Source organism: Gigantopelta aegis, chromosome 10 (genome assembly GCF_016097555.1).
Source record: "Gigantopelta aegis isolate Gae_Host chromosome 10, Gae_host_genome, whole genome shotgun sequence".
Lineage (NCBI taxonomy): Eukaryota > Metazoa > Mollusca > Gastropoda > Neomphalida > Peltospiridae > Gigantopelta > Gigantopelta aegis.
Window position 1 is genome coordinate 49687458 of NC_054708.1, and position 15797 is coordinate 49703254.

At 38.5% G+C, this 15797-nt stretch overlaps 1 protein-coding gene across 1 annotated transcript in view; it reads left to right on the forward strand.

The window, feature by feature from the left end:
- Positions 1-15797, forward strand: part of LOC121384749 (signal transducer and activator of transcription 4-like) — a 43934-nt gene that overhangs the window by 17313 nt on the left and 10824 nt on the right. Inside the window, exons 6-13 of the mRNA XM_041515289.1 lie at positions 2224-2296; positions 5872-5981; positions 7940-8088; positions 10315-10509; positions 12295-12387; positions 12947-13232; positions 14057-14149; positions 14753-14888. Coding sequence (XP_041371223.1) covers positions 2224-2296; positions 5872-5981; positions 7940-8088; positions 10315-10509; positions 12295-12387; positions 12947-13232; positions 14057-14149; positions 14753-14888 — 1135 coding nt within the window. The remainder of the gene's footprint in view (positions 1-2223; positions 2297-5871; positions 5982-7939; positions 8089-10314; positions 10510-12294; positions 12388-12946; positions 13233-14056; positions 14150-14752; positions 14889-15797) is intronic.

Genomic DNA, 15797 nt, shown 5'->3' on the forward strand with positions numbered 1-15797 from the left:
TGGGGCAAATATTACAACTGGTAGTTCAGTATTACAGTAGGTTTTATGACCACCAAAGATCTTGAAGGACAATTGAGGTCAGAAGTGAAATTTGAAAGTTGACGTTTTTTTATCAGTAAATCGCAAATTCAAACAATAAAAATGACTAAAAACAAAACAATAACAACTGTATTATCAACAGAATGAAAAAGATTAACAGAAATCATGTTCCACAGTGATTAATGGACCTTCCTGGAAATTGTCAAAATCGAGAATGACACCCCACGCACGTGTATGGGGCAACTGTGATGCATGTGCAAACTATGGAATGTGCTTTGGTGTATTGATAACCAGACCTGAACATTCTTTACTAGGATGCCTGTGGTCAAAATAATAATTGATTAACATTAATATTTCAAATTACCCTACTTTTTTTGAAGAGTATATATTTTACGATGATCATATTCACTTATTAAAATTTTAACTTTAAATTTAATTGCTTGGAAAATGTGGTTACCGTAACTGTTTTCATAGTGATCATATTACTGTTGATGTAATGCATTTTTATTTTGCAATGTTGTGGATTTTGCTATATGTACTATATATTAAACATTAAACATATCTTCATTACTGATGACCGCATCTTCAAAGTACTCATGAGTAAAATAAAACAACAGAGGTTGGTGTTTAAAATTATTTCATTCAGCACAAATGTCCAAATATCTGATATATTGCCTGGCAAAAAACTATCCAGGATTGACTAGTAATTACTTTTCATTTAATAGCCAATTAACTATAAATATAAAAGTGCTGCTTTGCACCCTGATGAATAGTATAAACTTTTGTTTGGCTAACATCAATTGAATTTGGCAAGCAGTTTTATTATTTGTCTGTCCTAATCTCTGCCAACTGACTATTCTGTTTGATTTAATTTGCATAACGGTAAGTACAACACAAACTGTACAATACATTTTGTAATTGTATTTAAAAGTTAATTTACATGCTAATAAATTGTTGTGAATACCTTGCAGTGACTATATATTTAGTTTCATTATACATAACAGTGTGTGAGATTGTGAGAGGGCTAAGTGGGCAACTGCCCCTCCCCCTAGAGCTGGAACAAATCTCCACTTTTGGTTAATGAACTGGCCTGAAATGTTTTCACCTCATTCTACTCCCGGGGCGGGACGTAGCCCAGTGGTACAGCGCTCGCTCGATGCGCGGTTGGTCTGGTATCGATCCCCGTTGGTGTGCCCATTGGGCTATTTCTCGTTCCAGCCAGTGAACCACGACTGGTATATCAAAGGCTGTGGTATGTACTACCCTGTTTGTGGGATGGTGCATATAAAAGATTCCTTGCTGCTAATCAAAAAGAGTAGCTCATGAAGTGGCGACAGCGGGTTTCCTCTCTCAGTATCTGTGTGGTCCTTAACCATATGTCTGATGCCATATATCCGTAAATAAAATGTGTTGAGTGTGTCGTTAAATAAAACATTTCTTTCTTTCATTCTACTCCCAATATTAGTGGTAATAAATGTACCATAAAAATGTGTACAGTAGTGATTTGTAGTGACATGAATAAATGTTGGTATCCAGATTCTGACATTTTCATTTAATTTGAGCAAAATTAGCCTGTCCCCTACAGAATTAAGAGCCTGTTCGCCTATGAAAATTGAATATGTTGTCAACCCAGTAACTGTATATTTTGTAAATTATATTTAGGAGTTAGATTTTATGATAGGGGTGAGACATAGCTCAGTGGTAAAGTGCTTGCTTGATGTGTGGTCGGTTTGAGATCGATCCTGGTAAAGTGCTTGCTTGATGCGTGGTCGGTTTGAGATCGATCCTGGTAAAGTGCTTGCTTGATGCGTGGTCGGTTTGAGATCGATCCTGGTAAAGTGCTTGCCGTGTGAGTGGACGGTTTGAGATCGATCCCCATCAGTGAGCCCATTGGGCAATTTCTCATTCCAGACAGTGCACCACAACTGGTATATCAAAGGCTGTGGTATGTGCTTTTCTATCTGTGGGGTGGTGCATATAAAAGATCCCTTGCTACTAATGGAAAACTGTAGCGGGTTTCCTCTCTAAGACTTTCTGTAAAAATTACCAAATGTTTGACATCCAATAGCTGATGATTAATAAATCAATGTACTCTAGTGGTGTTGTTAAACAAAAGAAAGAAAATATTTTATGTGTTGTAAGCGTATGTGTCTGTATAATACATATATTCTTTCTGTATTTTAGGAGATAGAAAAGTTTTGCTCACAAGCTAAAGTAAAGCTGAGTGTTTTCAGTGAGAAGCATCAAGAGTTAAAGGGTGAGTTTCTTTTCTGATTCTGTGTTGTGCTTAAAGGCGCAGACGTTACTTTTAACCCATACAAAATGGACACTAAGTTTAGTTAATTTACAAACCTGCATGTAACTCATTTGAATAAAGTTACACTAGAGTGAAAGAAGAGTCTGTAATATTAAAACGGGAAATATCCTTAAAAATAGACTAGATCTCGAATCAACAAACCGCTACTTCTCAGACGCATGTGCGTTTTAATAAATATGAAAAATGCATTTTTTTTGGTATTAGAAACATCAGGATGACCAGAAACACTTCGTTTGTATGGAAATGGATAATCTAAACAATAAAATATAAGTAATGTTTAATTTCAGTGATCATAAACGGCTCTATAATAGTGAAAAATATTCTGTAGTGTTTAAAACGTTGGGTCTGTCCCTTTAACTGAAATAAGTAGCTTGTGCAGCATAGTTGGGGGTAAATGTTAGGGAAGTTTGACACATGTTAAATAGCCTTGAAACATTTAATATATACAACTTCGTCCAATGTGTATCAATGCAGAACAATGTATATTAATCCACATTGTGTTCCACCTTGAAACACTTGATACATACAACTTCGTCCAATGTGTATCAATGCAGAACAATGTATATTAATCCACATTGTGTTCCACCTTGAAACACTTGATACATACAACTTCGTCCAATGTGTATCAATGCAGAACAATGTATATTAATCCACATTGTGTTCCACCACCAATGCATACCCTTGAAACACTTGATACATACAACTTCGTCCAATGTGTATCAATGCAGAACAATGTATATTAATCCACATTGTGTTCCACCACCAATGCATACCCATGAAACACTTGATACATACAACTTCGTCCAATGTGTATCAGTGCAGAACAATGTATATTAATCCACATTGTGTTCCACCACCAATGCATACCCATGAAACACTTGATACATACAACTTCGTCCAATGTGTATCAATGCAGAACAATGTATATTAATCCACATTGTGTTCCACCACCAATACACAGTACTTAATCCCCGTTCAGTCACAGTACTTGATCCCCATCCAGTCACAGTTCATGATCCCCATCCAGTCACAGTACTTGATCCCCATCCAGTCACAGTACTTGATCCCCATCCAGTCACAGTACATGATCCCCATTCAGTCACAGTACTTGATCACCATCCAGTCACAGTACATGATCCCCATTCAGTCACAGTTCATGATCACCGTCCAGTCACAGTACTTGATCCCCGTCAAGTGACAGTACTTGACCCCCATCCAATCACAGTTCATGATCCCCGTCCAGTCACAGTTCATGATCCCTGTCCAGTCACAGTACATGATCCCTGTCCAGTCACAGTACTTGATCCCCGTCCAGTCACAGTACTTGATCCCTGTCCAGTCACAGTACTTGATCCCTATCCATTCACAGTACTTGATCCCCATCCAGTCACAGTACTTGATCCCCATCCAGTCACAGTTCATGATCCCCATCCAGTCACAGTACTTGATCCCTGTCCATTCAGAGTACTTGATCCCCGTACAGTCACAGTTCATGATCCCCATCCAGTCACAGTGTTTCATCCCAGTCCAGTCACAGAACTTGATCCCCGTCCAGTCACAGTGCTTGATCCCCATCCAGTCACAGTACTTGATCCCCATCCAGTCACAGAACATGATCCCCATTTAAGTCACAGTACTTGATCCCTGTCCAGTCACAGTACTTGATCCCCATCCAGTCACAGTACTTGATCCCCATCCAGTCACAGTAGTTGATCCCCATTCAGTCACAGTTCATGATCACAGTACTTAATCCCCATCCAGTCACAGTACTTGATCCCCGTCCAGTCACAGTACTTGATCCCCATCAAGTGACAGTACTTGACCCCCATCCAATCACAGTTCATGATCCCCGTCCAGTCACAGTACATGATCCCCATCCAGTCACAGTACTTGATCCCCATCCAATCACAGTACTAAATCCCCGTCCAGTCACAGTACTTGATCCCTATCCATTCACAGTACATGATCCCAGTCCATTCACAGTACTTGATCCCTATCCATTCACAGTACTTGATCCCCATCCAGTCACAGTACTTGATCCCCATCCAGTCACAGTACATGACCCCCATTCAGTCACAGTACTTGATCCCCGTCCAGTTACAGTACTTGATCCCCGTCCAGTCACAGTGCTTGATCCCTGTCCAGTCAGTGCTTGATCCCCATACAGTCACAGTACTTGATCCCCATACAGTCACAGTACTTGATCCCAGTCCAGTCACAGTACTTGATCCCCGTCCAGTCACAGTACTTGATCCCCGTCCAGTCACAGTACTTGATCCCCATCCAGTCACAGTGCTTGATCCCCATCCAGTCACAGTGCTTGATCCCCATCCAGTCTCAGTTCATGATCCCCATCCAGTCACAGTGCTTGATCCCAGTCCAGTCACAGAACTTGATCCCTGTCCAGTCACAGTGCTTGATCCCAGTCCAGTCACAGTGCTTGATCACCGTCCAGTCACAGTGCTTGATTACCATCCAGTCACAGTGCTTGATCCCAGTCCAGTCACAGTGCTTGATCCCCGTCCAGTCACGGTGCTTGATCCCCGTCCAGTCACAGTTCATAATCCCTGTCCAGTCAGCTCATAATCCCTGTCCAGTCACAGTGCTTGATCCCTGTCCAGTCACAGTGCTTGATCACCGTCCAGTCACAGTGTTTGATCCCCGTCCAGTCATAGTACATGACCCCCGTCCAGTCACAGTTCATAATCCCCATCCAGTCACAGTGCTTGATCCCCGTCCAGTCGCAGTGCTTGATCCCAGTCAGTCACAGTGCTTGATCCCTGTCCAGTCACAGTACTTGATCCCCGTCCAGTCACAGTACTTGATCCCCGTCCAGTCACAGTACTTGATCCCCATCCAGTCACAGTACATGATCCCCATTCAGTCACAATTCATGATCCCCATCCAGTAACAGTACATAATCCCCATCCAGTCACAGTACTTGATCTCCGTCCAGTCACAGTACTTGATCCCCGTCCAGTCACAGTGATTGATCCCCGTCCAGTCACAGTACTTGATCCCCGTCCAGTCACAGTGCATAATCCCCATCCACTCACAGTACATAATCCCCATCCAGTCACAGTGCTTGATCCCTGTCCATTCACAGTACTTGATCCTCACCCAGTCACAGTGCTTGATTCCAGTCCAATCACAGTACTTGATCCTCATCCAGTCACAGTGCTTGATCCCAGTCCAGTCACAGTACTTGATCCCCATCCATTCACAGTACTTGATCCCAGTCCAGTCATAGTGCTTGATCCCAGTCCAGTCACAGGGCTTGATCCCCGTCCAGTCAGTACTTGATCCCTGTCCATTCAGAGTACTTGATCCCCATTCAGCCACAGTAGGCCTACTTGATCCCTGTCTAGTCACAATACTTGATTCCCATCCATTCACAGTGCATGATACGTCCTTGTTCCAAGGGGAGCAATTTAATATTGATCTGACATTTTAAAATAAAGTAATAGCCTCCTACTTTTGCTGAAATAGAAATTTTGCTTCTTTTTTTCCCACAGATTTCTTGCAGCGTGATCCTGCACCTGTGCAAAATGGCAGCAGAACTTTCTTTGAAGAATGCTTGCTAGATCACAACAGAGATGTAAAATCCTGTTCTGATATTAAAGAGGTGAGATTATTGGGGATTATAGGTTTCATCTCCATCCTTCTGTCTGTCTGTCTGTTTGTCTCTCCATCTATCTGTCCCACATATAGTTTTCCCGATGGGTTTTTTTCACAGATACTGAGCTGAAATGTTTTATATAGCTTTATGTTCTGTTACAGATCAAGTTTACCTTTCGTGGCGATTTACCCATTTTTGACAAGTTATGGCTCTTGAACATAGGAGATACAGAAATGTTTCTTCCGAACTTTTTTCACAGTGCCTAACGATATTGAGCTGCAATTTTGTGCTTAGCTTGGTTATGTACTAGTACAGATCAAGTTTGACTTTCATAATGATTTATCAAATTTTGACAGAGTCATGGCCCTTGTACTTAGGAGATACAGAAATTTGTTTTCTGTAATTCATTTACCCATTTCCTTGAGATATTGAGCTAACATTTTGTGTATAGCTTTATCATGGACTATGACAGATCATGTGTGGCTTTCATGAAGATTTACTCATTTTTGACAGAGTTATGGCCTTTGAATTTAGGAGATACAAAAAAAATTATTTCAATTTTTTTTTTTTGCAATGCCTCAAAATATTGAGCTGATATTTTGTGTATAGCTTTATCATGTTCTGTTAGAAATCAGGTTGGACTTTCATGGCCATTTTTCGCAGAGTTATGGCCCTTGAACTTAGGAATTATGAATATTTGTTTTCCACACTTTTTTTTTTTTCAATGCTTGAAGATAATGAGATAAAACTTTGCATATAGCTTTAACATGTTATGATCCTTGAACTTAGGAAACACAATGCCCCAAGATATTGAGCTGACATTTTGTGTGTAGCTTTAACATGTTATGATCCTTGAACTTAGGAAACACAATGCCCCAAGATATTGAGCTGACATTTTGTGTGTAGCTTTATCATGTTCTGTTACAGATCAAGTTTAACTTTCATGATGATAAATTTACCCATTTGTTTCTTTTATGGCCCTTGAACTTTGGAGATGTGAAAATGTGTTGGGGCCCAGTAGGGGACATACACTGTTTTAGCAGTACTCTCGTAATTCTTGTTTATTTCTGTATTGCTGTCAGCTTTAATAAAGACCATTTAGGTTATAAAGGTTTCAGTGCATATTTTGTTATTTATTATATATCTATATTATTTTCAGGTAAACAACGAGAGGTAGCATATGAATATGTAAATAGGTTCTTGGGGAATCCCTATAATTTTTCACACATAAATACTTGTTTTAATGCTCGAATGGATTTGATTGCAGTTCTCTGAAAATTGCGAGAACGATTGTTTCATTCGTGCGTCGTTCACACAATTCTAAGTTAGCATAACCTATTTTCCGTTTGTGCATTAAATTTAGGACATTATTTACATGAACAGCGTGTTACGCAAAAAGAAAATGGGTTACCTGAATTTATTTTTCCGTAACTGATAAATGGTTTATGCAAATATTCAATTCTCAGAGGCCTGTGATTGGCCAAATTACATGTTATATGCAGATTGATTTAGACTATATGTTTGTTGTAGAGCATATTATATCATGTTATATGCAGATTGATTTAGACTATATGTTTTGTTGTAGAGCATATTATAACATGTTATATGCAGATTGATTTAGACTATATGTTTGTTGTAGAGCATATTATATCATGTTATATGCAGATTGATTTAGAATATCGTTTTGTTGTAGAGCATATGATATCATGTTATATGCAGATTGATTTAGAATATCGTTTTGTTGTAGAGCATATTATATCATGTTATATGCAGATTGATTTAGAATATCGTTTTGTTGTAGAGCATATGATATCATGTTATATGCAGATTGATTTAGAATATCGTTTTGTTGTAGAGCATATTATATCATGTTATATGCAGATTGATTTAGAATATCGTTTTGTTGTAGAGCATATTATATCATGTTATATGCAGATTGATTTAGAATATCGTTTTTGTTGTAGGGCATCCTGCAGGAGACTAACAAGTACATCTTGGACCTGGAGAAGTTGACAGTGTCAGTCCTGAACATGGTGGATGAGTGGAGACACCAGCAGAAACTGGCATATGTAAAGGCAGCCACGGAGCCTGACATAAGTCAGTTGAGGAAGTGGTAATTTCATTTCATTTCAACATATTTCCGTGCTTATATCCAATTAAGGTTGAAGGACACTATCCGGGGCACACACCTCAGCTATCTGGGCTGTCTGTCCAGGGCCCCGTTTTACAAAGCGATCTTAGCGCTAAGATCACCTAAAATGCATAGTTATCGTATACACTTAAGTTGAAGTCAGAGTACAGAAGCTATGCATAAGCAATAGCGTGGAAACTGAAAGTAAATGTCTGTACATGCACCAAGCTCTATGATCATGAAACAGATTGATATATCGAAGTGGTGTTGTCCCCATGGAGGACCAAAGCCAGGTGGGTACGGTGTCAGGCCTCCAACCTCGAATGGGCCCACTCAAGCAACTGGCGGCTCTGTCAGCTTTAAAGCCAGGGATAGACAGAATATCAAGAGATAACCATTTTCAGGCTATGAACCGGTCACTGCCATCTCAGATCCCATATGTTCCACCTAAAACTGGCAGACAAGGATGAATGTCCATGTCAAACGGGACCACAGTCCCCAGAGGACATCCTGCAATTCTGCCCCCTCTATGATGAAGTCAGGATAAAGCACTGGCCGAACGGAGCAACACTGCCCGTCAAGCTTTGGGGTTCCAAAGAAGACTTGACAGAGACAGCGTTTTTTATCACCACAACCGGACTCCAAATCTAAAGCATGATCAACTATAGCTTGAACACAGAAGAAGAAGAAGAAGAAGAAGAAGATCTTAGCGCTAATACTGCTTCTTAAACCAGAACCCAGTACAGGTTAGTTATTAGTGGTTAGTGAGAAAGAAGAGGGTGTACTGGTCTTGAGTCGTTAAAACGTGTTCTTGGTGGGAGCCGGTACCGGGATGCGAACCCAGTACCTAACAGCCTTATGTCCGATGGTTTAACCACGACACCACTGAGGCCGATAGAAGTGGTAATAATTGCTTTCATCTCTCTGAGTTTTGGGTGGGACGTAGCTCAGTGGTAAAATGCTCGCTTCATACGCTGTTGGGATCGATTCCTGTTGGTGGGTCCATTGGGCTATTTCTTGTTCCAGCCAATGTACCATAACTACCTGATATATCAGAGGTCGTAATATGTGCTATCCTGCCTGTGGGATAGTGCATATAAAAGATCCCTTGCTACTAATGGAAAAAAATGTAACGGGTTTTCTCTCTAAGATTATATGTCAAAATTACCAAATGTTTGACATCCAATAGCCGATGAGTTAACTATTGGTCCTTTTTCCTTCCAGCCAAAAAGCAATTTTAATGCAGGAGTTTAAATAATTTGATTTTCAATAATTTGTATAAAATTGAAATAGCTTTTATTGGAAATGAAAACATAAGTAATGTCATCTTGTGGTATTTTGCTTTGACTTTTGACAGTTGATAACAAACTTCTTTCGTAAACCCTCTTTATTAATATTATCCATGTATACATATGGTTTAAGCATATTTTTATTACTGTAAAAATAAATGCTTTTGGACGCTGTGTACTGTAGATCCTGAAATTATTCAATCATAATATTAATGCGAAAAATGCGAGTTTGTGTTAGCCTATTCATAATTAATAATATGACTCATTTATTTCTTTTTCGTTTATTTATGTTTTGTCCAGCAAGCTGTGTGTCACACACTATTAAAACAAACAAAGATTAACATTTTAATACATTTATAAGACAACTGGAGGACAATTCATCATAGGCAAGACAGACTAATTGTTCAATAGTCCACAAAAAGCAAATACGATTCATCGTGCATAAATGGGTTTTAGCACGCTAATCCTGAGGTCGACCATTTCTTTATGTTTACTGTTCAAGTTCGCTGTAACTTTTTTGCATATCTTAGGAAGATACAGTTGTAATGGTACGTGTATGCTAATGTTAAACCAGATTTAACTGTACACGTTAGTTAAATGATTTCTGCAAAAATATGCTTTGAGTTGATCTCACGAAAAACACTAGGGACTAAACAGGTTAATTGATCTGTACATACACGTTAGTGAGTTGATCTCATTGAAGACGCCTGCAGCTCTGATTTAACCGAAAAATACAGACGTGTGTTATTAGGAAAGTAATACAGTATTTCATATGGAGGCCACTCGCATTAATTTCATGTCGCATTTTAATCTGCCCATCGTCACATTATTTTAGGGACGTGTTAATTTCAGGATCTACAGTATTTGCTTCCGACAAATTATTTTACATTTTGATCACCATTTACATTTTGATTTTCAGTTGTGCCAGGTTGGGAAGTCTGATGGACCGAGTGTTTTTCTTCGTGACACATACCGATTTTTATGAAATTCTCACCAAAACACATGCATCAATTAACCCAGCTGGTTTCACTGCAGTCCCGCTGCCAGTGAACGAGGGACCAGTGAAGGAGATTGGAATGAAGGTGAAGAATATGCTGGAACAGTGTCTTAAAAGGTTGGTTTCTTTTTTCTTGTTCCAACCAGTACACCACAACTGGACAAAGGCCGTGGTATGTGTTTTCCTGTCTGTGGGAAAGTGCACATAAAAGATCCCTTGCTGCATTAGAAAAAAAATGTAGCAGGTTTCCTCTGATGACTACGTGTCAGAATTACCAAATGTTTGACATCCAGTAGCCGATGATTAATTAATTGATGTGCTCTAGTGGTGTCGGTAACAAAACAAACTGTAACTCTAACTGTTAATAGGTTGGTTCCTTTTATATTCATATCCATGCTTATATTCAATTACGATTCAAGCCCACTCTCCTGGGCACACACCTCAGCTATGTGGGCTGTCTGTCCAGAACAGTGGGTTAGTGATTAGTTTGCTAGTTGTTTAGTGAGAGAGAAGTTGGTGTAGTGGTCTTATACACTTGACTCTGGTTGGGAGCCAGTACCGGGATGTGAACTCAGTACCTACCAGCCATAAGTTTGTGGCTTAACCACTAAATCACTGAGGCTGGTCTTAAAAGGTGAGAACCCTATGTTTTATGATTGTTTGTTTGTTTTTGTTTAACGACACCAGATATGCTGATATTTGGTAATTTCTAACACAGTCTTACAGGAAACCAGCTACATTTTTCCATTAGCAACAAGGGATCTTTTATATGCACTTTCCTGAAGACAGGACAGCACATACCATGACCTTTGATTTACCAGTCGTGGTGTACTGGTTGGGATGGGAAAAGTGCAATCTGTGATGCAAGTACCTCGAGCGAGCACTGTATGGATTGAGCTCCTTATATAAATGCATTAATGAATGTGACATATAACCAGTATGCCACACTAACTGGCCAGTGAAACTTTGGTATGTACATCTAAATGTCATGTATCTTAGTAATTACATAATAAATTACCAACATATCATGTGTATCCACTGACATAAGGCAACCCCTGCAATTGCCGTGGCAGTCGGCAATGGTGTGGAGTTTTTCATTCTCCACAGCACTTTTCTTGCAGTGGACTATATTAGAAAACATTTTCACTGCATGTTTTTTGATGTGGACATTTTCTTAATTGCAGGGATTGTAAGGTGACCGACAGTCACTAACCAAATAAATATAAACCACATCTTAGGCACTGTGAGCATTTGCAGTCTTGAACATGTTGGTAAATATATAATATGAAAACGCTGTCCAGTGGATATGGTGTATCAAATGTTAGTGAAATTTGAAACATAGCTAGGCTTTTTTATGTACTGAAGGGAATACCCAGTGGGTGGGTAGGGGGTGGGGGCAGTCCCCCATAAACATAAGTGTCTTTATGGAAATTACTGTATTACTGTTCTCTGGTTCTTCTATTTTTTTTACTGCCTCCCCCATCCCTCCTCCCCCTGTACTGTCACATATGTACTGGAGTTTTTATCTTCTGCTAGTGTTTTCCCTAGCTTGTTTTAGCATGGTTCAGCACCATGCCTCAGTAGTCTAGCACCATATTGCCTCAATCAGTGCCATGCTGCCCTGAGATTAAACAAGCCTTTTTCAGTAATTAATTCTAAAATTGCCTTTATAAAACACCCAAAACGGTATTATTAATTAATAAAATATGCCTTTTATATCTTTTGCCATTCATTTATTAAAGCAAGCACATAAATTACATTAATGTTTATTTAAAAAAAAAAAAATGGTATTTTTAATGAAAAACAAGTGCCCTGAAAATGGTGATAATGCCCCAAAAGTGTTTGGTCTACCATGTCTTGCCTAATTTCTAGGGAAATCACTATCTGCATTGTACTTTTCAGGACATTTGTTGTTGTCAAGCAGCCTCCAGAATTAATAAAGATGTCAGGTACCAAAAAATCTGGGAGCAGTCGTGAATTTGAAGCTTCTGTTTGGTAATTATGTCATAAAAAATAAAGTAGTTTTCAGTTCATAAAAAGAGTAGCTGTTAGAGGTGGAGAAGTCCCCACCTGAGAGATACAAAGTTCTGTTTGTCTGCAATGAGCAATAAAAAAAAAAATTGTATTTCGAAGGTTCGGATTTCCCAGCCTCTAGCAGACAGTGGTGTTTGATTATTTTTCTTTAAAAAACAGAATTACCTGAGTTTAATTGTGCTCACTGGTACATTTATATTTGTTAAATATATTTCATAGTTTGAACAATAAGTAATTGTACACTCAATAACTCGTATACTATAATCTAATCAACTTTTTCAGTAGTGAGTTAGTTCAAACTTTTATTTGTTTAAATACTTTTTAAATCATTGATATACTTTTTTATAAATATAATAGTAATTATAAAAACAGAAGATTATAGAACAAAAGGTTGAATTATACTGATTGATATGTTTTTCTGCTTACAGCAAACAGTATTTTGTTAAACGTTAGTCAGAATGGCGATGGGTGTGGAGGTGAACCATTTTATTATTCATTAACTTTGATCCATTATTTTCAGTATCCTTGCAGCCAGGAATCAGAACATTGAACAGTTTTCATCAACGGTTCAAGCCTCTTTCTGCCTGGAATCGGATATATCTAAAGGAACAAAAACAAAGTATGAGTTGAAGGGCAGTTCTGTTAATTTTCAAACGGAAGCTGAGGCCGAGTTCAGAGAGCTGAAAGTGAAGGAATTCTCTCGCGACGACAGCAAGTCGAAGGAAACTCGGGTGTGGCAACAGAGATACCGACTGGTTTTCAGAGTTAAAATTACCTTTCGGACAGAATTTGTTTTTGAGCTGGAGGTAAATCTCTTTGTCTTCTTTGGCTGAGACATAAGTGAAACACTTGAAGTTTTTTAAATTGAATTAATTAATTAATTAATTAATTTCAACTTATTTCCGTGCTTATATCCAATTAAGGTTCAAGCACGCTGGCCTGGGCACACACCTCAGCTATCTGGGCTGTCTGTCCAGGACAGTGGGTTAGTTGTTAGTTGGTTAATGGTTAGTGATAGAGAAGAAGGTGTAGTGGTCTTACACCTACCCACTGAGCCCTTAAGAACTTGCTCTGGGTTGGAGCTGGTACCGGGTTGCGAACCCTGTACCTACCAGCCTGTAGTCTGATGGCTTAACCACTGTGCCACCGAGACGAATTTAAATAGGTTTTTTTTTTACTGTAGTTATCTTCTTTGGATGTGGTGGGATGATGTAGCTTAGTGGTATGACTAAAATACTAGTTCAAGATGATGCTTTAACTATATTTGTATTAAAATGTTCATGAAAATGTTAATTATGACAGGCATATAGAGTGTCTACACTCCAACCCATAGGAAGAATTTTTGAAGGTGGAAGCTAATTTACAACGTTTCCTTACAAAATCTTCATGTATCCAGACAAAATACTGTAATATATTATATATGAGAAATTAATCTTCTATAAACAGTTAGTTTTTATATACCGTATTTAAAAAGCAAAAATTATGTACTAAGTTCAGATAAGAACCCTTGATGCTATTTTTCCTGAACAGTGTTGAACTGATTTCATGATTTGCTTTTTAAGACTATTGAACTGATTTCATGATTTGCTTTTTAATACTATTGAACTGATTTCATGATTTGCTTTTTAAGACTATGTCCTTGCCAGTTATACTGAACACTGGAAGCAATCAAGAATGTTCTGCACTTGGACATTTGACGTGGTACTGTTATAACCATAATGCGGTAAGTACTCATAATAGTTTGTAGATAAAAATCAGTAGTAGTCCATTCTTCAAGGGTTAACTGAAACCTCAGTCACAATTTTGCTGATTGAAGTTAATTATCACTATCATTGTCACAGTGTGTTTCCAAAAACAAATTGTATCCATTTTTGTCATTTTGAGAAAAATGTGACTCTGATACAGTTTATCCTACCGTATATCACAGGAACTACAAATTTAAGATCCCGTTCAATGGGCTTAGACAGAAAATTTTGTCACATAGCTGAGTTGTAGTACTAACATATGAATACGTTCACCGCCAACTCCAAAATTTGGAAATTGGCATATATTGCGTTTTGGAAATGAACTCGTCAAATATTCCTTATAAAATCAATGTTTTAGGCATGTACCAAACCCCCCCCCCCCCCCCCCCCCAAAAAAAACACCCAACAACAACCTGTATGATGTTTACACTCATAAGCATGATTATAACTCTGAATAGGCCGTATATTTTAGAGGCAGATTCCAAAAAGTGGCTTAGAAAAGGATTTCGTTCTACCCGAGAAAGTCAATGTGACCATCATGGTTGTTAAAGGAATTTTTTTTTTTATCCTTTCTTATGCAGTATGATCTGTCAAAAGACTTTCCATTGGAGATTCCATGCAGCACTGCCCTAGAGATGCTCAATTCCTGCATTAAAAGTCTTGGAGGAAGGCAGCTGAAAGACAAAGAAAAGGAATACTTGGCACATAAAATGACCGGTTTGTTTTTAGCTCTCTGTTTTTTTATTTATTAACTAGATGTAACCTATGCTACACACGGGAAAGATCAGATGGTGTGTGGTGGTCTTGATCTGGCCTTTCCCTTCAAAATATGACCATCATGTAGATAGCCAGCCATCATTAGCTGTGTACACTTCTGTGGTAAGTATCAAAGATGGCAGCATCCATTACAGTTGTATTTATGGAATTCATCTTTGTACGGATGTGTGGGTGTAGTAGTCGACTGGACCTGAGCACAAAAAGATCCTTGCAAAATGTGACAAAGAAGTTGTGAAGCAGTTTGAATGATTGGAAACTGTTAAAAAGGTCTTGTGTATTACATTATAGATTATATAGGGAATAACTGGTTACTGTCTAAAGATATCGGCTTTATCCTGTGAAGGTTAGAATTGTGAATGCAGCGATGTTCTGCCATTCAACCTGAGCAGAATAAAGCTGATATCTTAAGACAGTAACTGGTTATTTCTTTTATCCTGCAATCATACGGGAATAGTCGGAAAATCATTATTTATTCCATTTTTGTGTAAGCAAATAGAGTATCATCAACCTAGCAAGGCTTTTTGCCGTATGACGTCATACAAGATACATGACGTCATTTTTGTAAGACGCTAGCTAATTCTGTCACATTAAAAAAGTGTTTCTAAACTCTAATTCATAATAAATATTCAAGTTTTGTATTATTATTGCAAAACTAAAAGTTATTTGTATTTACTGTACTTAAACAAATGATTTAAAGAATATGTTTATTGAAAATCTAGTCTGAAACACTAGAGCCCAGTGGTACAGCGCTCGCTCGATGCACGGTCGGTGTGGAATCGATCTCCGTCGGTGGGCCCATTGGGCTATTTCTCGTTCAGGCCAATGCACCACGACTGGTATATCAAATGT